General features: G+C 39.0%; 1 protein-coding gene across 4 annotated transcripts in view; it reads left to right on the forward strand.

Moving 5' to 3' along the window:
* Nucleotides 1-24,811, forward strand: part of inpp5a (inositol polyphosphate-5-phosphatase A) — a 132,390-nt gene that overhangs the window by 44,861 nt on the left and 62,718 nt on the right. For all 4 annotated transcript variants that reach the window (XM_086093526.1, XM_086093525.1, XM_086093528.1 and 1 more), the window contains exons 5-6: nt 18,485-18,548; nt 19,890-19,993. In XM_086093526.1, the coding sequence (XP_085949652.1) occupies nt 18,485-18,548; nt 19,890-19,993 (168 nt within the window). The remainder of the gene's footprint in view (nt 1-18,484; nt 18,549-19,889; nt 19,994-24,811) is intronic.

Consider the following 24,811-nt stretch of genomic DNA (forward strand, 5'->3'; position numbering starts at 1 on the left):
CTATTGTCTCCAATTTAGGACATCTATAATTTTGGATGTATATCATGGAAAATTATGACAAATGATGGTTGGTCGCACCACATAATATTTTCAATTTAAAGTTATGAGGGTAACAATTAGTCATCTAAACAAAACGAAATGATTTTTTTTTCAGTTCATATGACATGATGTCCAAATATGACCACTAGATAGCAGTTGCTAACAGGGTAACTTTTTACATAGTTGTGAAACAATACAAACCTGATAGCTGCTCCCATTGGTTCTTGACTGTCTTGTGGATGATTCAAACTCCTTTTTTTTTCTTTTTAAATGTATTTCAAAATAAAAGTTCCAAATTGGTTACTTCTTTTTGGTTGCACCACATGATAATTCATAAAATGGGCATCATCGGACAACTTATCCGTCAATGACCCTTTTAACAATTAGGCTTTATATTGTATACGCCTACTGTATTAACAACATGAATTTCTACAAATATTATGGAGATGATTATATGTACACAATGCTTAATTATACTAAATAATAAAATGGACTAATTGTTGTTGTTTTTTTTAACTTTGAATGCCTACTCAGAATTGTAAAAACTTGATTTGAAGTTGTTTATGATGGTTGAAAAACACTTCATTTCCTAGAATACCTTGCTTTATCAAAATCTTGAAAAGAGCTGCCCAAACATTTTAAATACATTTTGTTTGGAGCACACCAGTGAAATAATATCATTCTCACTCATATGTGAAGAGAATGCATTTCTCTGAATTGTATTGAACTTAAGTTGACTTCTTGTACTTTAAATTCAATTCAACATCCTGTGGGCGGGGGGGGGGGGGGGGGGGGGGGGGGTTCTATTCAAATTCAAATAAATTCATTGAATTAAATTGAATTCGTAAATTCAGAATTTTGCACAGCCCTTTTGAGTAATCATCACAAAACATTGTTCATTATCCAAAGTTCTGTGTCTTTGACTGTGTTGTGACTCAAAATAAAAAATGAGCCATCGATGGCAATAATAGAAATGACAGATTTTCGCGTTTTAAAAACAAATATTTTCCCCCTCCACGTGTAGAAAAAAAATTCCTTACACACTGCCTCATTTGTTTAAAAAAAAAAACATCCACAAAAACAGAGAAGTGCGTTTTTAAGATCATTTACATGAACGCCAAGCCTCTAGGCTGTAGTCGTTAGCCAAATGCTGCTCATCTATTGTCGTCACTTCTACAATACGTCACACAAGCGCGGACTCAGCGCACACAAGGATTTTTCTTTCTTTCTTTTTTTTTAAATAAAAAAAAACATGTACACAGACAAAGAGTGAGTACATCATAAAGGAGCGTAGAGAATAAATACAAATACAATACAATACGAAATAATAAAAAAGCTTCACTTGTCTTTTAGCAACTTTATTCATACAATTTACAATAACAAAACACATTGTGGAAGCTTTTAGGACCTGGGGGTAGCTCGTGGGGATCCACTGTCATGACACTTTCTCTTTCCACTGCTGTAAATCACTCGCGCCCATTGCACAAACGTTTGGCGTCCCTCGTGTCTGGAGCCAACGCACACCCATTTTTTTTCTCCCACATACTATTTATTTATTCATTTGTTCTAAAGAACACCTGAGATAATCATGAATCACAGAATAGAGAAAGAGCACCCCTTCCTCGTTACCGTTTTTAAAGGCTGCCCCCAGGTCCTAAAACCTTACGCTGTAATACAAAACAAGTCAATGCAATAAGAAGCGTCTCACAAGATGTCTAATGATTCCCTATGTGAGGGGAGCGATAACTCGAGCAATCCTAACCACAGAAATGGTTAGGCTATAAGAAGCAAAATCGCCTGGCAGTGAATAACGGACCCCCCACCTCCCCCCCCCCCCCCCACTAAGTGTGGCGCTCCAGACGGGCTACTCGGGACTATGTGAATGTGCTATCCCTCATGTTTGCCCTATGAGATTGTTAGCTCACTTAGCACCCACAACCTTTGAGCAACCTGACTTCTCCTGGAACAAACAAGCAATCTGACCTTAATCACCCTCCGCAGAGTTGTCTTGGAGCAATTGCTTCAATTGATCAGTTGGTCCTGTCACCCATTTCTAACACTCCACTCTTGTCACCCCCTCCTCCAAATGAGCTGATAATTAATAAGGGTTGGCTCCCTCAAACTGCAGCCAACAGACAGCCTGATGGATCGGACAGCTTGGACGTAAACCAATACAATGACACGTTTCTTCAGCCCTCTGGAAAACCCCTGGGTATCTTTTACCCCGCTTGATCGGGCATGCATGAGATCACCCTCCCTGCTCTTTTCATACCGACGTGTTTTTTTCAGCATCGATAATTCATGTGTGTTCGGTATTGCGACATAACTCGTCGCAGAGCTGCGTCACTCAGGACCTTGTCAATAATTGAATGTTGTTATCTGAAGGTAATCTGAACATTTATAATGAAACTGACAAATAACAGCTTAAAAAAATAAATCCAATAGTGACGACAGCCTTGTCTGTTCTGTGCTGTGTATTTTGCTTAAGGAGCTGAGCATCGACATACTGTACACATCCATGATTGATCTTTGCATCTGTCCTATTGGCTTTTCTTTATCCCTCCTGCCACTACTGCTTTGTTGTGAGAGATGGATGTAAAGCAAAATGTATGTGAAGCATACATATTTAAAAAATGTCATATTTGTTATCAGTGGTGTTTTTCAGAAAGACAGTAGTGCCAGTGGGAATTATTACCAGGCTCAACGTGGCCCCCAATGGTGTGGCTGGACGTAATTGGTGAATCTGGTCTATGAGGAGTAGCGGGTCGCTGGCTATTGGCTGTGAGCCTGTCATAATAACAAGCAACAATGTGATCATTTAATTTCCTTTTCACTTACACATCACCTCAGCTCACATGAGGGAGGAAGACACAGAGACACACACAGACACAAGGTTAACGCTGGGCCCCATTTATTTCACTCTAACCATCACAATGACTCCAAATAGCATTTCAAAAGCAAAGTGAGGGGGTAGACACAAATAATCTAATCACGCAATTACTGCTGAGCTTCATTCTATACTTAAGTGCATTTTTATTGTGTAACATTTCTTTTCTCCCCCACCCCTGTTATTTTTTTCCTGATTCCCTCTGCAAGCATTCTCTCCCTGCCACTTCTCATCTAATATGGCCATAATTGGGTTTGCCTGTACAAATCAGATTTCAGCAATTGGGTTACCCTCCTCTGAAATTGGAGAGGTCTCCGGGCCGGCATGGGCGGAGAGTTAATCTGCTTTTGTTAAACCCTTCTTTTTGTGACTACAGCGGCAAAAATGTGCTGTTCTAGTTAAAGCGTTTTACCTGTCACTGTGGACATGGCCCACCCCCACCACAAATCCCCCCCACCGACGCACACCCATACGCACATGCACGCGGACAAACACTCTCGCACCAAGATTTCTCCTCTGCTTCTCCTTGTGCAAATAATGACATTTGAATCGAGCATTAACAGGCTTAATTACTTTAAAATTGTCATTTTAATTTACACTGATATAGTATTGATCACACAAGCAGAGATTAAGGCCCTCAGTGGAGCGGTTGATGTGGAATTAAACAGAGCTGGGTCCTCCAGGGGCCCGCCTGGCCTGTCCTGCAGCAGCCAGAAGAGGAATGACATCCTCCCCCTAATGAACTGGCAGCATGCGCAGACATGAATTTCAGGCCCTGTTGGAGAAGGAGGGAAATAATGGGGTTTGGGGAGCTATGGCGGGTTATTCATTCACTGCCATGCACCAATTCTCCTGTGATTCATCCGCCGGCTACCAGACCCCCCACTGCCTATTTGCCAGCCACATTCAGCCCGCCTGACCTTTTTCCTGCTTTAGCTGTGTATTCCTATAGATAGATGGACGGATGGATGGACGGTCGCTCTGCCGGTCCAAGGGGAGCACCTTTCCCAGTGCTCGGTATCATGTACAGAACAAGGAGGTTAGGCGAGGGGTGGCTGCGAATGTGCTTGTCCGTGATTCTTCCTCTCATCCTGGCTCATTGGCCTGTCTGAAGAAGACAACCCTTCCTGGGGAATTGATCTCCTCACTCGAGCTGAGTGTCACGCACAACCCGTTATAATCAGTGGAGGGCTGGTGGGAAAATCATTACATTAAATCCAAGCAATTTCTTCCTAGTTTGGTGAAGGGCTGTGGCTTGTCGGGAGGTAAGCGTTGTGTTGTGGGGTAATTATTATAGTTGAACAACCTCTTGACACCTGTCTCAGATGAACACACTCCAACAATCACACATTAAACAAGTGTTTTTTTTTAATGCCATTTGCCCAAGTAATTGGCTCAGGAATAGAGCTGAGGCTTTGCCATGCACATACGTGAGATAAATGTTTCATCTGTGCCAAAGCCGTGCAAAATTGTTGCTGCCCTTCTGTTAAAGAAAGAAAAATCCACATTTGGTCACTGACGCACTGTAACTCGAAACTGTCAAAAATAACAATAAGCAAAATGTACAAAAAAATAATTAACTACTGAAAATAGGGCATTTTTTTGGTGAAAGATAATTAATGTAACTGCTGGGCAAAAATCATGGTTATTTAATATTTTATGGAACATTTTTACTAAATCACTGCAAAGAAACACGTTTTGTAAATCCAATGTCATTATGTATTTTGGATCACTGCTCATGAGTAAATTGCTCCAGGAGTCCAAAATAAGCGGTGCCGTTTTGGTTTCTATCAGACTGCATGTTTCGGCTACTTCCACAGGATGACTGGCATTGGCTGCATCCAGCACAGGTCGCTTGAATCTTTGCTTGGTATAATGATTATCACAAACGTTTACCTGCAGTCAATAACCCTTTTAAGAGTTTTGAAATGCCATGTAAAGGTGCAAAAACTCGAATACGCTCTTATTCGGGTTACCCCTTTTCTAACCCAAATATTTGGTCATATAAACGCAATTGGCACAATAAACAACTCGCTAGCCCACTCAGCTAGCTAGCTAGCGTCAGCTTTAGCCAGCCAACAAGAACCACCTTAAGACAAGCCAGACCATGCAGCAAACTTTTGAAAGAAAAAGTTAATAACTTACAAACTAAAGAATTATCCACGGTACACGAATAGTGAATGGCAATGTTTATATATTTATATCGTCAAGACACAACCCTCACATCTTGCTAGCACAATTTCTATCTCCTACTGCCTGTTGCACTCCAACTCCTTATGGTTTTGGAAACCACACTTAATAACTAAAGAGTTTGTCGACATTTTGTCTAATGTTTCGGAGGCGATGCGTCACCTGCCTTCATCCACGCTATGAGTGCAGGGGACGTGGTACTTTTGGCACCACCGGGAAGGCAGCACGCGAGCACTGAGCCCACCCAGCCCGAGACTGAGACAAGACGGGGTAAAAATGACTTACAATTCCGAAACAAGACAACAAAACGAGACTTAGAGTGGTCTTGAGACAATAAAACACTATGTACTGTATAATTGGCGATTATTAGTACTATTGTTATTATTGTTTATTCAACCGTTTCAAACAATCCAATAAAAATCTAAATCTATCTAATTATGTTGTCCTTTTATATGATACTTAGCTGCCCCCCACCCCCAGAAAAAAACTAAAAACATCTATACCCTTTTGACCTAGAGTTACGAGAGAAAAGTATCACGCATTATGCAAACTCAGCTGAGCTACAAGTCAAGTCTATATGCATGTCCTTGAGCTAGTTGACTAAAAGTGTTTTCTAAACAAACCAAATGTCCCAGTGCAGATTGAAAAGTGGGATGGATCGCTCATGAGGTCTTCATTTGATTGCATTATCTGTACCATGATGTTGCAAGGTGGAAGCCATCTCCACAACGAAGGCTGAACAAAATAACAGCCTCTTTTCTCTTCAGGCTGGCAGCTCACCATGACGGATGTCAAGTTGTCTCCAATACACATAATGGACTTGGCAAGGTCTAGGCACGCTAGGCATAGGCCGTCTACTCTACTCTGCCATCCAATCACCTTATTCTAATGCTATTGCATTGTTTAGTCAACCAGCCTTCCATTTACATCAACCCAAAACCACGCTTGTATACCACAGAGGCACTTAATAGAATTAGTAGGTATTGTGCAGCACATTTCAAACACATAGGCCATTTTAAACAGTCACTCAGCCTTCTCTCACCTGATGTTACCCCGCTTGCTGTCAAAGTAATGACATCACATCCTGCAGCCACATTCTATCATATACAATTAACTGTTTTAACTCTGCCTCCCATTGACGCTTTGTGTATTCAGTCCCTACCAAAAGTATTGTAACAATGCGGCCAATTCCTTTATACAGTATATGCTGTAGACTGAAACTTGGGTTTTAAAGAAAGACGCAACCCAACTAAGTGGGCCTTCCTCCATCATCCAGTAAGATAATGTCCTACAAAACATATTGCAGCAAATAAGTTCACGAGGGGAAATTAATGTCAGATTTTAGGCTGCTGGAGCCCTTCTCCAGACTTAAACACAATAGAGCATGCATTTCAGTTACTCAAGAGGGGATTCATTGGAGAAAACCCCTGAAAGAAAACAAGTGAACAAGCAAATGATTTGTAACTATGGAAAATCTAATCTTCACTTAATTGTATTCTAAATCTATTGCATTCAATTCCAATACTTTTGGTCACCTAACATTTTTGTTCCAAATAATGCTACGTTGTGTATCAAAGATCTGGTGTCTCTTAATAATCTTCTGATGTCAACTACAAATTTTTCAGTGTACAACGAAAATAAGGGAATTTGCCTTACTGTTTTTTGGGGGTCATTATTTTGGGAAGAGAGTGTATATTCTAACGTTTCCAATATTATGTTTGTTATGTGCATATTTATAGCTTATAAAGCACATTTCAGCACAATTGCATCCAGTTTTATTTTGCTCCCATTGCCAAATTGGAACCATTCACTCTTAACTCATTTGCTCCCAAAACCGTATAAATGCGTTCTATTTTAAATTATTATTTTAAGTGTCCCAAATACTTATTTATACGTTAATTTATTTATTTATTTTTTATGTTAGAGCATACATAAGGATTTGATGCAGCCTCTCAACTGCAAAGAACGGTTGAAGAAACGGTAGTTATTACACAAACGGCCAGCAGGTGGCATCAGAGCATAGGAAATTAACCAGAACTATGTTGAAAAAACTCTCGATTACTCCGAATTCTAAATAGATTTGTGAATAATGATGAAACTTATCTATATTCTAATGCTAATTGCTGCAAAACGGAAACAGATAGAAATCTATTTTTTTTCTGATGAAAGAAGAGACTTTAATCTTTCTTTTGGTAGGTTTAACACAATATTCTGTGGGCCTTGCTAAATCAGTCGAAATCCAGTAAAACAGCTGGGAGTGAAGGGGATTGTTTTAGTGAAAATGGCTGGGAGTGAATGAGTTAATAGAAAAAGGCTGTCATTTTTAAAAATCATAATTTCCTAATTTAATTTAATATAATGTTGCAAACCAGCAGATATGCAGACAAACAACAATGAAATGTGCACATGGCCTCAAATTGGCCCAATCTTCCCCTTGACTTGCTGCATTCTTCAATTATCAACAATGTAATGCAATCATATTAAACAAATAAGTATCATATGCTTGAAATAACAAATTCAATTTCAATAGACTCAAAATTGTCTTTTGGTCAGCTTTCGTAATAATGCTAGTTTGGATTTATTTGGAATGACTCATCTCTGGGGTCAGAGGAAATTAGCAATTCCTTTGTCCCCTAGCTGCCACCCGCTGTTAAACTATTACCGATAAAAAACAACAACCATAAACTCTCATCCTGAGAGTGTGCGCCCTGCTTGGTGTATTAACAGGAGGCTTCTTCTTTGTCCTATTCCTTTGGCCAATTGATTTTTGTTTGTAAAATTAATGTAGTCGCTGTGAGGTTCTGGAGGTCAAGTTTGACGGGTTTGAGCAGATGAGGGGCGGTGCTGGGCAAACAAGCAAGTGGGGGACCTCCAGAGTCTGCCTGATGAAACTTACTGTGGATGTGTTTTAGGGCGGAGCATGCAATAGCTCATGATGAATTGTCACAATGTTGTTTCATACACAAAATACATCTCCATATGATTGACCACGGGAGTGCATTGGCCCATTTATTAAATGTTTTCAATCACACCAATGTTGGTTAGGATTGTTGTCCTTGTTTTATGCTGTATATATATCTAGTTTTGTTGGCACCTAGTTGAGCCGCACAAATAATTTGTCGTTAAAGCAACAGTAAGGAATATTTATTTCTTTAGCTCCTCATATTGAAGTACTACTTATACAACATAATCACTCCCAGTTTCCCATATTTCTGCTTTAGAGAGTCCTCAAATTATAAAACAGCAGACTAAAAAAGTGTTTTTGATGGCAAAATAATTTATTTATAGATAATAATAATGATCGACGCATATTCACTCTATGAACGGTATCATCATTTCTCACACACACATTATACTTTATACAAACATACTGTGTTTATACCGTACACGGACATTTTCTTTTCGAGTATAAAGCGCCTAAACTTGTCAGACATCCAACCTGCTTTTTTTGTGCCACATAAACGTGACAAGCAGAGATTGACCACAGGTGTGCTGATCTCAAATCCAAAGTGATGAATTGCCGCCATATACAGAGATCCGGTCGCCATTTCAGTGGTTTTTAACTCATTTGCTCCCAAAAACGTATAAACATTTTCTATTTTAAATATTGCCGTTGTCCCAAAAATCTATTTGATTTGAATTATCTGTGAATGCTGTTGTGCATGATGAGTTTGACCGACATCATGGACCGATCACAGAAAAATCTTCCTTGGTCATATTTGTACTGGAGGTCAAGTGTTCATTTCTAATGCTAATTAATGGTGGGTGATCTTTTTGGGCATTGTATTTGTATGCTTATTATATATCTACTGTATGTAGTTCAGTGTCTGTATACGGTGTGACAGAAGCACACATATGTGGTCATGGTTATAAAGGTTGTGTCATTGACTTTTATATTTTCTTTGAATGCGTACCCTCAAAGTCTTAATAGGGGAATTCGCCTGTGGTGTGATTTGCATTTCTTTTCCCATATATTATAACAAGTACATATCAATTTCTGTGCTCTGTGCAGCTTCCATGTGACTTTATGATTTTCAGTAAAGTATAGCAGCACCTGCTCAGCTGAGACTTGCATGTTTTCCCTTCAAATCCTCTTTTCTGCCTGCAATACTTTGGTTATATTTACAGGATAGACATGGGTTCGCTGCCACTCTTGCCCCTGGCACAGGTCTGCGGCTCACGCACATCTCAAAGCTCTTAAGTCTTAAGAGGGATCACGTAAAAGGCCGGATACTGTGGTTGTACGAATGAAAAGAAACATCTGCGTAAGGAAAAGTCTCCTGTTGTTCGCTTTTCCAAATTTATTATTATAATGATACAATAAGCGAAAAAGACCTATGACATAATTTCGTGATATCTAAGAAGCCGAGGATGCATTTACATTTGCTTTTCATGCAGCGTCCATGTGCTCTTAGTGGCAATGCACTCGAGTATAACTAAGCTAGCATGGAGGATATCCAAGCATTTAGATCAAGCCTCTGGGAATTTTACATAACACATCATTGGCGCACATTGGTTTTTACATAAAGACAAAGAAGGCCACAAAGAACTACTGGACGGGCGTCTTAGCCTCAGACGAGCTGCTGCCTGTGTTTTGCAGAGTCCTCTAAAGCTTCACGCTCCTGTGCTCACTGTTGTGCTCAGAGAACGCCTCTGCTCATGCCCAGACAGAACACAGACAGAAAGCTGCTTAATTTTTTTTTTTTTATACAGGAATAATAATATTTTGCCGGCACTTTTTTTTTTTACTTAAATCTTCAGTGCAATGCAATGTCTCAGTCCGAGAAGATCAACTTTCATTGATTGTCCGTGCTGAAGAAGCTGTCATATTTTATGCAAGGTTCATGCTCAAGCAAAATTGCATCCACTTACATAGGAAGAGAAGGGAGGTCGAAAGTCTCTTAATTTTGAGAAATAAGACCTGCTTGATGTCATAAGTGACAATATAGTCAACTAAAATACAACAATCTTTATATTTTAATGTAGGTGTGCTTAATATAGCCACATATGCACTTTGTCAAAGCTTCATGACATAGCTATAGCCGGATGGACAGGCCAGCATCAGAGCCATCTTTAAGGTAGAAACGGACTGATTACTTTTTCCAGCTGACACCACGTGACATTCGTCCCAGTTGACTTTGCTCAATACAAATTATTTGACATTTAATGTTATATTGTCACCTTCAGTCTAGCTGTTGTGTGTGTATACACACACGTTTTGCACACAGTAGTACAAAACATGTCCATGCCAAACTTTTAGGATTCCTTATTTGAACCACAGCAACCTCTTAAGATTAGTTTGCTTCCATTTCTTTCCGTCTGTATGATCCTAATTCAATCAATTATTTCACAAATGAGGCCACGTGAACAGGCGCAATATCAAATCAGTTAAAAATATAGATTGATGAACAGTCCGTGACAGCATTAGCAGCCTCCCCAGATTGCAGACAGAAAAAGAAATCGATGAATTTGAGGACCTGTCATTTGCACAGGCCTATTTCCTTAATGGGAATGTATTTCAGATGGGAATTACAAGTTGAAATATTCTTTTTGATTATTGGACATCCATAGCCAAATATGATTTACATGAATGAGGATAAGTGTATTAAAGGCATTTTTATCTTCCAGCAAATGAAACAATTGAATAATGGCCACGGCAACCAAGCAGTAGTCTGAGAGGATGTAATGTCACTTTAATTATCTCAATTGTTATGACTTTTGAGTTTGATCATATTAGGCAGATATTCATCATTCTCATGTCCTCTTTTCACATGATGATGTTTTTAATGCCAGATGCCTTATAGTTATTGCCTCTGGCAAGTAAGCTACGATGCCACCAATATAAGTGGTTGTGTAAACTGTGTATATAAAACATGTGCACATCTTTGTAAAATGGCAGATTGTTGTTGTTGATGATGTATTTTTGCCTGTTTTTTTTAACATAAAAAATGCAGACTTTTTACGTGAAGTGTCCTAAAGTGGCTAAGCCTGAGATACTCTTAGTATCACAAGTCAGAAATTGCAAAGGCAGAATTAGCACCACAGTTTGACTCCATGCACCTCATTGGCTGTTCATTTTTATGTTGGAACTATTTTATATGGGCCTGCTAAAAAATATTCTCGACCATGACATGGGCTAGGCAGGCAATATGGCCAAAAAATAATCATAAATAATACATTCAATTTTAATCTAATAAATCCAGTAAACATTCATTTAAAGGTTTCAAAAATGTCCAGAAATCAATAATGTGTATTCTAAATCCGTTTTAACGTAAACCTAATATTCATAGTTTGCGCTTAAATGACACAATTAAGTAAGTTGGTAGCTATTGTAAACATGTCTTGTATACTACCCATCCAGCATTCTGCTACTCGTGCAAAATTACAACTCACAATAACATTTGAATGTAACAGAACATAAAAACAACAGTTTTTGAATAATCCAGAAGACAAAACTCGATTTCAGGATTTAATTTTAAAGTGATTATTAATCAAAGTAATTCGATATATAATTTTTTCCCATAAACATGACTGCACTTATGCTGCTTTTTCATGCTAAGGGCCAAATTGTCAATCCTTGCTGAATGGTCAACAGGGTCTTAAACCCAACAGGTATAATCTCATTTACTCTCATGCTGCATTTTTATGCACTTGCTAAAAGGTGCTGAAGCAGCAAGGCAATTTAAATAAATATGCAGTTGAAATACACACTGTGAGCAAGTTCCTGTGAAAATATTACTGTTTACTTCCAATTGGAGCACAGAGCTGAAAGTTTGTTCTTCAAGTACACTTGAAGTTGTGCATGTTTTATCTAAAAATTCAACAGTTTCAGTATCGAATCGATATAACATGAAGCATATACTTTCTGAAAATAGAAGCAAGGTGCTATAGTGCATTTCAAACATTTTAACAAAGTTATCAAACTCTTCTTTCTTGATTAGGCTAGACCATAATGTGGTCTTGGGGGAGAAAAGTCAATTTTAAAGTCCAATGCATTCATGTTTTTTGTGTGTGTTTGATTTAGTTGGATGTCAGTGCTGTGACGGTTTTATTGCTTTAGACCTGTGCCGGGCAGGTTAGAGGAGGGAGCGCACGACTGATGAGCATGGCAGGAAATTGGCAGATGGAAGCATCCATTTCACCGCTAATTAGGGTGTCCAGAAGCCCGCCGACTGACAGGGTTCAACTGGGCAATGTAGTGCCTGCCAGCTCCCATCCCGTGCGCTTTATAAAATGCTCTTTAATTCCCCGGCACAATATCATTAACTTTGTAAGTGGATGAACACAATGGACAAGCAATTTAATTAACTTCTACCATTGAATGTTGGAGGGGAGACTAAATGAAATTAATGCACAATATTTCCCAGCGAGGCAGCCAACCTTGGGAGTGGGTCTGGATTGTTGGCAGGTCAGGCGCTGCCATGGGTTTGGCCTATTATGCCTTGTTTAGCCCCATCCATAATATTTTCCTCAAACGAAAATAAAATCAGTGGCTTCCAGATCAATCATGACCGTGTGTCGCTCTGCATTCTGGGAGATTTTAGAATGATGAAGTGAAAGCCTGGAAACACTCTGCCAAAAGCTTTCACAGTCTACAAACGTAAAATACAGATATTATATCAGACCTTTACGGCAATGGGCAATTGCTCGAAATTTAATCAATCAATGGATAGATTGAATTTGGTAATTTTAGCAATTGCAGCAATCCTCTTTTCTATGTAGGTATATTACGCTATTGTAAACATCACAATTTGCATTGGAATAGTACAATTGTGTGAAACTGTTGTGCAAATGTGGTTGTTTAAAATTATATTGTTTTGTTTTGGAAACTAAATATATTTATAAAATGTGTCTCAGGGTGCAAATTATTGCATTGTTCCCATCTAAACACTGAAAACCCTTACCTTGCTGCGACCAACAGAGACACAAAACTTCTATACTTAATTTTGTTTTTATCCAAATGCATCAAGTAGAACAGAGTGGACCCCTGCTATTCGCCCCTGGATCTTGACCGGGCCCGACCATGACTAGTGAAAATTAATTTATAATTGACACGCATTATGACCAATCTTTACTTTGTTGTAATGTCTTAAAGCATGTTCATTGAACAATTTTTCAGACTTTTCAAAATGTAGTAAGTTTAAAAATTTATATATCTTAGACAATACCAACATTTTAAAATATCTCAAATCTGAAACTTTCACATTTGTTAGTTTTAAAGTAAACCAAAAACAAAAGTTTCACAGGGTCAGCAGCATCTCTTATAAAGTCAACTGAATTTTTTTATAAATAGTTCCCTGACTTTAAAATGGTTTTATCTTTTATTGTCAGATTAAAAAAAAAGGCAGATACCGACATTCGTCAAAATGCCCAATATCAGCGCTGATAATCTGCCAGGCGATTATTGGTCCATCCCTAATAAACAGCTACAAATCAAGCCCTTTGCAGTGGTAATGTTATGTTAGTAAGGTTAAATAAATTAAAAATCAAGAAGCCACATGGGACCCGAGACTAGGTAAAATTAACCTAGTGGCCGTCTTTGGTAGAGATGTCCATGTGACAATGATCACCCGACATGATGCGCATTTCAGTCCGACACTTTTTATGTTCTTTAAAGGCGCATTTGTCTTTCCACTCCGACAACTACACGTGCCAATAAACGTACTGTATTAGGAAAATATGAAAATACAAATGAACAAGTATTTATTGGACCAAATTTTCAACTGTATATCAAATATTAAAATAATACAAAGAAACAGTCACAGTTCTACTGAATTGTTTTCACCTAAATCTAGCTTTTAAGTGAAGACCGCCCAATGGAGCTACCGGTAGTCAATATTAGGTTTTGTTGATCAAAATGGAAACTTTAGTGTGGGTGTTTTGATCGTTAGGTACTGAGGCCGGTCAAACGCAGGTCAAATTAATGTAACTCCCACTTTGATTTTAAATGTTAAATTTATTATCAGTTTAAAACATTTCACCTTGTGTCTTATGTGTGCTCTGGAATAAGCAGCCACAGTTGAGAAAAGGGCTTATTCAGGACATGACAGATGGTTCCAATACTTGCGCCTCCTTCGAATCACAGGAAGTGATAGAAGTAGTTTTAATGAGTTTTTTTTGTGTATCCAGTCAGGCTTTCCAGGCAGCCAATGAATAATAGACATTGTGGCTCAATACTGTGAATACTCAATCAATGGCTCAGTGAGAGGGCCTTGGCAAACACATATGGCAGATTGGGGGTGGGCAGTGTACTCCAGCAGTAGAAAATACTAAAGCCTCTCCATCTCTATGACTGGGTTAAAAAAAAACGCACACATTTCTATTGATGCGGCTTACTTTTGTGGCATTGATGACAAGCATGTTTGTGCAGTATTGGACATTTTGCTCTGTGTAGGTGCTTATTTAGACCACAATCTTGCATATGAATTTAATTGGCCCTTTGCTGGGGAAAAGGGCTAAAATCAAAAAGAAAAAATAGACGATTGAATTCAGTTGTTAGTAAAAGAGTGATTCGGTGAGTCAGTCTCAGGGGTTCAGCGGAGGTCAAGACACACACACACACGACTGTTGTGACTGTTGTGATGGTGCGTCGTGTCATGTCTTTATTATTTAATCCCTTCATACTGACTATGTCGAATGGGGGGAAAAAAGTGCAATATGAAATCACATGTATAACGTAATGTATGGTGTTCCACAGGGTTCAATTCTGGGGCCTCTGCTATTTTCATTGTATCTGCTGGTACGGTTCACCATTTGCCCTTCAACTGATTTTTTACTGATTTGCCCTTGTCCACACACTTTTTTTTAAAACCCAGAATCCTTTGGTTTCCCAAATTTTGCGTTTGACTTTAGATATTTGACTTTTTAAAAATAGGATTTTCCTGACTCATAATGGTGTCTTTGCCAGTAGATTTGCTATGGCAGTCATGAGTTTTTGGATTGGACTGGGGTTCTTGTACATGGGGTGTCAAATGCAACTAAAAAATACTTACCAATCAAGCATGACTGTTACTGCATCTTTTTGCATAAACTTGTCTACTCCTCTAAAACCATACTTTTATTATAATTCAATGAATCAACAATGTATGCCCAGAAGCAAATTGACATTTAAATGGCAGCAAAGAAGCCATGTTCATTTATGTGTTGGACAGAACCTTGAGCCAGTCTGCACTTTTTCCTATTAAAGCCTCACTGCACACAAATCCATTATGCCACACGTTGTTAGTGGCTGTGGGACAGCAGAATATTACTCTGAGAAGCTGTACAGTGACACACTGATGACACTGGAGTGTGTACGTGGCAGCTCTCTCGGGACTGGTGGCTTTCCCTTAGCACATATTGGAGGTGAGACCTTGAAGAAAAATTATTACTTTTATGTTTGCTTTATGGCCCATTTTTCACGTTTAATGCAGAAAATCTATCCAGAGGTCAGAGAAATCCTGCTTCTCTCCATTGGCCAGAACTAATTCCTGCAGCCCTCGCTATCGATAAAGCATTCATGGGAGCAAAGTATGCAGGCTATGTACTGCAGCACTCAAGTCTCTAGTTTCTACTAGCCAGTCTATTGGGACTTGTTCAGCTCTTATCTGCTGGGGTATTAGAAATGTCAACTGCACACTTGCATGAACACACACACGCATACACAAAGGAGAGCAGAGCCAATGCTCTCTTATCTCCGAGTGGCACTGGCAATACAAGTCTCGATAAGAGATAGCATTGGCAGAACAAGCCATAAAATCCAAGCTTTTATGGCGCAGTTATTGTCTTTCTGTCCACAATTACGGCGATTACTCATTTCCCCTTAGCTCCCCTGCATCATGCACCTAATTGACTGCATTTTACTAATGGGAAATTAAGTAGCCGCTGTGGCAGTGGGGTTTATAAATATGTAAAATATACTTTTAATTATTTCATGGAATTCTGGCAGCTAATCAATAAAGTGAGACGTGACAAACATACGTTTGACACAGGCCATTGTAAAGCTCCTGGTAAATGATAAGCATGGCCTGTCAGCGCAACCCAGCCCTAATGAATATTTGGTGCCTGTCATGTTAGGAGACAAATAGATTAATTGTAGCCTGCTAATATAATAGCTTCTTCATGAAGAGCCATAGTGAGGCAGATGAGAGGGAGCATAGCAGCCACTTGGTTTTAGAACCTTGATGTAAATTGGATATTTACCAGGGTTGAGGGTTAAGTAGTGTGCAGAATGCTACTAAAGGATAGTTGTGGATTAATTTGTTTCCATCCATGTCTTATGAATGGCCCGTAGAAGCAGAAGCAGTGACACAGATGTCTGAATATTTTGATCATTTCTAATGGAGGTGTCAAAATTAACATTCCTTTAGTGGACAATTAATGCTCGCCCCTTATTTGGGAAACTCTGTGCTTGGGGAAATCAGGTTGGGACGGAGCAGACACACCCAAGTAATGCACTGCTGCCATTATACACAATGTTTAAAGTGGAGAATTCATTTGGACCTGTGAAAACCACCAACTCTTCACTGCTGCGATAGACGAACACGCTTAATAGGCTGCTGGTTAGCAGTTAGCACCAAGCTAGATGGCTACAACTATCAAAGGTCTCTCAATGGGCATTACCAGATATAAAGATGTTTTAAATATTGCCATTGTCCCAAAAACATATTTATACGTTTTTATTTGTATTTTTTTTTTTTTTATGCTAGAGCATTCAGAAGGCTTTGATGCAACCTCTTACCTGAAGAGGTCACTTAAAGCAATGTTAGTTATTTAAAAAAACTGCCAGCATGTGGCAACAGAGTATCAGAGATCAACCAGGGCCATGTTGCAACAAGCTCAACAGGTTTGTAAATAATGATGAAACTTAGCTATATTCTAATGCTAATTGCTGCAAAACAGAAACAGATACAAATATACTTTTTTTTCCTGAAGAAAGAAGAGACTCTAACTTTCTTTCCATGATTTTATAGCAATAGAACACAATATTCTGTGGGCTTTGCAAAATCAGTCAAAAAACAGTAAAACAGCAGGGAGCGAAGGGGGTTGCTTCAGTGAAGATGTCTGCGAGTGAATGAGTTAATAAGTATTTGCACAAACTTCAACAGGTCACACTGCGCCTTCCCATCTATCACTGTATATGAGGTTTACTGTTGGTAGAAATAATCCGAAGACAAGTGCGCACAGTGGAGGCGGAATTTCTTGGAAGCCGGGCAAAACTGGGAAGCTGTGACCTTGAGTGTTGCCTTTGCCCAATGCTATACCCTCGTATTCTCTAGCCCCCTCCTCTATCTGTCCCCCGTTCTTCTGTGTCCTCCATCAGAGCGAGGAAGTAGGGGAGCGCGCAGGAGGTACAGGTCACCAGCCGCTCCCCTCATCAATTAAATGTGCGACAGTGTTTTTTTTCCGATGGCTGAACTTATATGTCAAGGAGATGAGCAGGACCTCATGTTTGTGCTTTTGACAAATCAGCAAATGTTTAATCTCAAGATGTGCCAGCACTCATAAATAATGCAGGCTGGGCCCAGACTGTCTCCCATCTTGTCGGAGAGAGGCGTTTTCACCAGGCCTCGACAGGAACATACAGGAAGACGAAACCCATGCCTTGTCTCCTTTATCAGATCGGGTCCTCAAATCTTCACTTCATCACTTACCCGTCTTTTCCTGTTTTCCTCTCCATCTAGTACCTTGACTTCTCTTCTTGTCTGTCTTTTGCTTTCTGGTTTTTAGCCATTAACTTCTTGCAATGCTCACTAGTATTTTAATTTGTACTCTTCTTTGTCGCAAAAGTTACTCACCAGCCTTTTCCTAAGAAGAGAAAAGAGACTCCGAATTATCCAAGCCAGAGGTCTGCCATCTCAAAGACATAGCGGATTGAGCCTGAGCTTTGCCTTTAGTTGCCCTAAATGTAAATAGGGCCAACAGAAAGCAGTGTAGTGGACTGTGAACCGCATCAAATCCCCATCTGTGCGACTCACTTTTTTCCTGGGAAAGTTTTCCGATTGTTCACAGAGAAAATTTCAATTTTAAGCCTATTGAAGTGGATCTATGCCCATTCAAATGTTCAGATGAATGCGTCCTTAAGTTAGCTGAAATTAATGAGTCGCCACATTAGAAGAACTGCACTGTTTACTGTACTGTGGTTATGTTATCAGTTCTACTTCTAACTTTAGTGTAACACCCATTTGTATTTGCAGATTTCCACAAAATGGGTTTCTTGGAAACTGAAGACTTAATGTGTTCAAATACATTTTGAACACATTCACTTGTGCGTTTTAGTGTCCTTAGTCTTGAATAATTATAAGACAAATTGAAGTACAGCAAGACATTTGTGTTTGTTGATCATTACACAACTTCCTCTGCTACATCTACTGTCTGTTGTTCTTGCAGGCTCTGGGAAGTTTCTACTTCATTCATGAATCTTTGAAAAACATCCAGCAGTTTGATTTCAAAGGTGAGTCACACATATACATCATGGCAACAGGCTCGAAATAAAATCCTCCTATGGTGGCCCCTCATCCCTCCACTCCACATCGCACACAACCATTTGCAGGCTATTCCCGCTTCAATCAAAACCAACGAGCTAAGAATGTCTTTGAGGATAATGTAAAAGGAGCGGTACTGACTGGTAATGCTTATTAATATTAGGATTTAATTCATAAGATTTCGGGCTTACAGTAATGGTGTTCAGCGGGTTATTGGACAGTTACGGCAGTCTCATCAGCCTGCGGTGTCAGAGGGCCACAGAGCCCTGTGGCCGCGCTAATTAAAGAAGGGATATATATGTGGAGGGGCCTTGCTTCCTATTAGACCCAAGTCAGCATAAGCGCCAGTTACCCCAGTGAAGGACAGGGCGATGGCAGGGGCGAGGTCCTTAAGGAAAGAGGACCACTACTCTGTTCTGTGCACACTTTTGTACTTTTGAATTTTGATTTACCAATACTTGTTATAACTTAAATAGTTATGTATTTTTTACTTCACAAATGTCTCTCTAATAGTATGTGTAAAAGTTATACCACTTATCCCGATGTATTCATTACGTTGAATATTGGGATATCGATTTTATTGCGATATTTAACATGTACCTAAGGAAATAACATTTTTATTATCTAATGAAAGAATAAAAAAAACTCATCATGTGGCAAAATAAGCAAGCTCAATGTATTTTTTAGTTAATTCATTGTAATTACCCTACACAGCAAAAATTGGAGAGTTAACATTGCAGCGTTAAAATTTTACATTTTAACTCCCATAGTGTAATTTTAATCTTTTTCAGAGTTAAATAGTGTTTATCACCTACTCCACAGAGTGTTAGATTGGCTCCGCCTTTCATCTGCTCGGCCCTTTTTCCTTGATTATCATTGGGAAATAGTCTGGACGGACAAAAGGAGTGTGTGTGTATATATATATATATATATATATATATTTATTTGTATTATTTTATTTTATTTTTTTATGGAAAAAGACGTTTTACAAAATTAAGACAACATACTATTTATCATTTTTTCGGAGGGGGGATAATAGACTTAAAATTAGTCCTTTGCTTCTTAACTTCTTAACTTAACGTTTTAAACTAACAACATAAATTCTCCCTCACATCTAATGAACTCTTTACTTACTGTGCACTGAGACCCCTAGTTTCAAGTTATGAGTGCTCTGCTTTTAGGCCAGCAGATGGTGCAGTTGTCTGTACAAGGTTGTTGCTCATAGCCCCTAATGCTTTTTTTTTTTTTGAGAATGTTTGTTTGCTTTTAAACAAATTAACCTATATATATTTTTTCCTTTCCTCAATCAGCGAAGAAATTCAGGAAGGTGATTGGGAAGGAAACCTGCTCGGAGACACTAGAATGCGCACCCTCGCTGGAGAAGGAGAAGTTTCCACAGGACTACTTTCCTGAGGTGAGTGGTGGGACCAGAGTGATTCGCCATCTTCCTGAAAACTAGGAAACAGAAACTGCTTGTTGTTTCCTGAGGAAGGATTCTGTGCTTACTGTAATGTGTTAGTTCTCCTGTATGGTGCTGTGCGCCGTAATAGGGGAGCTGAGCATTGAGCAGAGCTGTGCTGATGTAGTCATGAAGAGCACCACCGCCCGCGTGTCATCCCCACACTCCCCACTCATCTGTCAACCATGCTCCAACGGCCGCCCCTGCACATATATGCAAAACAGATGGAATCAGCCCTCTCTGCACTCTTCCCCCCATTTCTATGTCTTTCACAAACTGTAGCTTCCATATAAACCCATCCAAGTTCTGCAGACCGTCATGCATCCACACCCTTGCGATGCCACAATTCAGATATCGTAGATCCCAAATTGAGATGTGACCTTAAATGACCGGTAACTGCCTTGAGTAAGACGCACACAAATTTAAAATGAGTATAATTCTGTCTTTATCAAGCCGAGTATAAAAAAAAACACAAAACGTGACGGCACGGTGCATCTTGAGTGGGAGACGGGGAGTGATGTAGGAAGAACGGAGGTTGGCGAAGAAAAGTTTTGCCCTGTGATTTATGCTCCTTTCCTGACTGGGATATGAATCTGGGATGATGCTCCGGAGAGCGGCACTCCAGATAATGTTAGCCCATTTAAAAAGAGCAGATTTGTGTAGTCTATCAGGGTCGCTGAGTATTTTTTTTTCCCGTCCCTCCCTCCTCCTCCATAGTGAGAAATTGGTTGTTATCATAGATCACAGATACTGCTCAAACCTCTTATGAAAGATGAATTAATTTCACTAATGCTTTAATGCAAAGCTCTCATGAGGGAGGCAGACTGGTGATAACCCCTGCCTCGTCCCTGCTTCCTCCGCATGTGATTTATGCCCTCTTTTAGTAGATGAAACTGCCTACATTTGCCATCCATCTGAGGCTTTGAGGAATCCTATTACATGGGGATCTTGGACTGAGCAGCGTGCCACACGCGGTCCCAAATCAGTTGCTCGGGTCTCAGCTTGTTCGGGTCACACAGGCACCGCCTTTGCATGATACTGGACTGACAGATTTGGAAAGAGACATTTAGCAGACAAACCAAGAGGGCAGCCACTGTATCACGTTAACATGCTCATAACTGATGTTCAATTCAAATGAAATATTTTATTAGGGTAGATTAGATATTTTATCATTTATAAACTACTTTTTTATTTGTCAGAAGAACTCCGCTGTAGGAGGTTATAGAGTGATGGCAGACAGATGACTTGGCTGGTGGAAGACGGCTGTTTGTTACTCTGCATTTGGCTTACCTTTTATAGGTCCCCATCAATAAAGTGTCATTGGGCTGGATGTTGATGACATCATCCTGTGACGGTATTCTGTGTGAGTGTCTGTATGCGTACATGTGTGTGCACATATATAAAGTAAATTAAACAACTGCAATCTATGGTCAACTTCTGAAATGAAGAATGTACAAACCCCAATTCCAGTGAATTTTGGACATTATGTACAGTGTAAATACAAATGGAACACAAATCGTGTTCCATACCATTTTCAACCTATACTCAATTGTATACACTACAAAGACAAGATATTTAATGTTCAAACTGATGATTATTATTGGTTTTGTTTTTTTGTTGTTTCTGCAAATTTCTGCAACACGTTACAAAAATATTGGATCAGGTGCAACAAAAGAGTTGCGGAATGCTTAAAATACCGTTTTTGCAGCATTCCACAGGTGAATACATTACCGTAATTCGAAAGTGAGTGATGGCTCAAAAAAGTCATTTAATTTAACAAAAACAAAAAGACAAACAAGGTACTTGGATTGAGACACTAGCACAAAGAGTAGCGAATATTGACCCCAAAGTACTTCAGTTTTGTACAAAATTCTTGTGAGAACCAGCTTTTCAGTTAACTAATTTGCTCCCAAAAACGTATAAACACGTTTCTAGAGCATTCAGAAAGCTTTGATGCAGCCTCTGACCTGAAGAGGTCGCTTAAAGCAATAGTAGTTATTCCAGAAAATGGCCAGCAGGTGGCAGCAGAGTATAAGAGATCAACCAGGGCCATGTTGTTTTCCCCGGTGTTTAACAGATTTGTGAATAATGATGAAACTTAGCTATATTCTAATGATAATTGCTGCAAAACGGAAACAGATACAAACATACTTTTTTCCTGATCAAACAAGAAACTCTGATCTTTCTTTTGGTAGGTTCTATGTTTTTATAGCAATAGAACACAATATTCTGTGGGCCTTGCAAAATCAGTCAAAATCCAGTAAACCAGCCGGGAGCGAAGGGGGTTGCTTCAGTGGAAATGTGTTTTTTGTCTTCTGTATTTATAATGTTCTTTAAGCAAGCCAATATATGTATATGTTTTATTTGTATCCGAATACCCGATTATTCAAATAGCTGCATCCCTAGATGGCACTGTATAGTTAACATTCGGAATGACCGCTTGTGTTGGAGGTGATCAAATATTGCAGACATTCCCTACTGTATATTGTGTGTGTCCATTCAACCATTTATCCTGTTTAAAGCCGCATGTAGCTGGGGCCTATCCCAGCAGACTTCCAGCGAAATGCAGACACCAGTGGTCTGGTCATCATTCAATCACAAGGCCGTATAAAGACAGACAACCATTCACGTTCATATTCAAACCTTACTGAGTGTCAACTAAACTCATGCTGCCAGATTTGATGTGAATCTCCCAATTATTTGAATGAGTTCTAGAGTATTCTCGGTGTTAACAAGTTCATGGGGGGTATATCCTAACTAAATTTGGTCTGTTGTTTTCTGTGTCTACATTTAATTGTAATTTAATAGTCTATAAAGGAATTACATTTGCAATTCATACTCGTAACTATTTATTATAATTTGTTGCTGTGTAATGTGAGATTAATTAACATATTCATCAAGAAAGAACTTTGCAAATATCTTTTGAAAGGTTGCCATAATAGATTTGGTGTCTTGTCTTGCGTTGTTGTGACAATATTTTCACCCCCCACTGAGCATGAATCTATTCACATGGTTGCTGCAGTAATACACGCCTTCACAAACCATTGCATCATACGGATTTGTCATTGACCAATATAAATAACGTATACGACCAAAACCTTAATGTGCCCTTGCTATTGATTGTTTTACACAGGATACGGGGGAAAAAAAGAAAAGGAAGAAAATAGCCGGGAGGCAGTAGATCAAATCCCATAAGAGTTTGTATTTGTTGTTCACGCCATAAGCATGTCCATAAAAGCATTGAATTGATTCAATACACTCTGCCTCTCCCCTCTATAATCCGCTGTGACACAGGGACATGATTACTCTAAATTTGGTCAATGTGGTTCTCTGCTAACTTACAGTGCATGATACATCAATGTCTGAAGGGATATGTTAAGATGATGAAGCTTCTTGTTTTTTATTTTATTTTTTATTTTTTATGTTGTTTTTTGGGGGGGTTATGTATCAAAAGTACCAGTAGTATCGGTACTTGGTATCAGTATTTGTGATACGGTATCGCTCTAGAAAAAAAGTGGCATTGAACATCCTTATATTGCCATGGTCCCAAAAACTTATTTATATGTCTTTTATTTGTTTTGTTTATGCTAGAGCATATGGAAGGCATTGATGCAGCCTCTGAACTGAAGAGGTCGCTTAAAGCAATGGTAGTTATTACAAAAGACAGTCAGCAGGTAGCAATAGAGTATCAGAGATCAACCAGGGCCATGTTGCAAGCTCTTTTCCCCAGTGTTTTTAACAGTTTTGTTAATAAAGAGGAAACTTAGCTATATTCTAATGCTAATTGCTGCAAAACGGAAACAGATACAAATATACTTTTTTTTTCCTGATGAAAGAAGAGACTCTATGTTTTCTTTTGGTAAATTCCGTGTTTTTATAGCAATAGAACACAATATTCTGTGGGCCTTGCAAAATCAGTCAAAATCCAGTAAAACAGCCAGGAGCGAAGGGGGTTGCTTCAGCGAAAATGGCTAGAAGTGAATGTTAACATATGTACAGTTTACACTTACACAATGTTTGGTGTTGGACCAGATTATTTTAATTATAGTTGTGACTTAAATTTGAACAAATTCCAGTGTCAGAGAACAGTTAAGTTTCCACATTTTTTAGGTTCCACTCTATTTCTTCTATAACAGTGATTAGTTCTATAACCGTGGCTAGTACATTGGGACACTGAGAAAGATAGCTCATGTTGCTCTGTCTTCATTCTATCATGAATGCACATGTACATCACCACTTATGAATCCTTATGAGACCTTTTATTGATGTGCTGGCTGATGGAATAAAGATTCATCTTACTGTCTGGTGGAGGCTCAAATCAATCAGTATTTGGGCATATTACTTTTTACCCACAGTGCATTTATGTCATAGGGCTTTTATGTACCCGCAGCCCTGATCTCACTTCCAACCTCACCTGTTTAATATAATTGTCAGATTTTGAGCGAAAATATAATATCAAACTGAATGGTCTTGTAGAAGGTGAAAATATATTTTGGTCAAGGATAATCTGTATCCTGTTTGTGTCTTTTTTTTAGCTTACAAATTGTGGGGTCGTTAAGATGGGGATTTTCTGCGAACGTACTACACCAAAAACTCCCAAGAAAATATTTTGTTTTTCTGGTATTGTTTTTTTTGTCATTCGGAATTTTCCTTGCACTTGTGTGTATGGGTGTATGTGTGTGTGTGTGTGTGTGTGTGTTGCAGTCAGCTCGTATATGTATTGCTTGACACCCCTGGATGTGACCCGCCGTGTAGCCGCCGTTCATCACTGTC

Source organism: Leptonotus elevatus, chromosome 13 (genome assembly GCF_054856555.1).
Source record: "Leptonotus elevatus isolate MCC_2025b chromosome 13, RoL_Lele_1.0, whole genome shotgun sequence".
Classification (NCBI taxonomy): domain Eukaryota; kingdom Metazoa; phylum Chordata; class Actinopteri; order Syngnathiformes; family Syngnathidae; genus Leptonotus; species Leptonotus elevatus.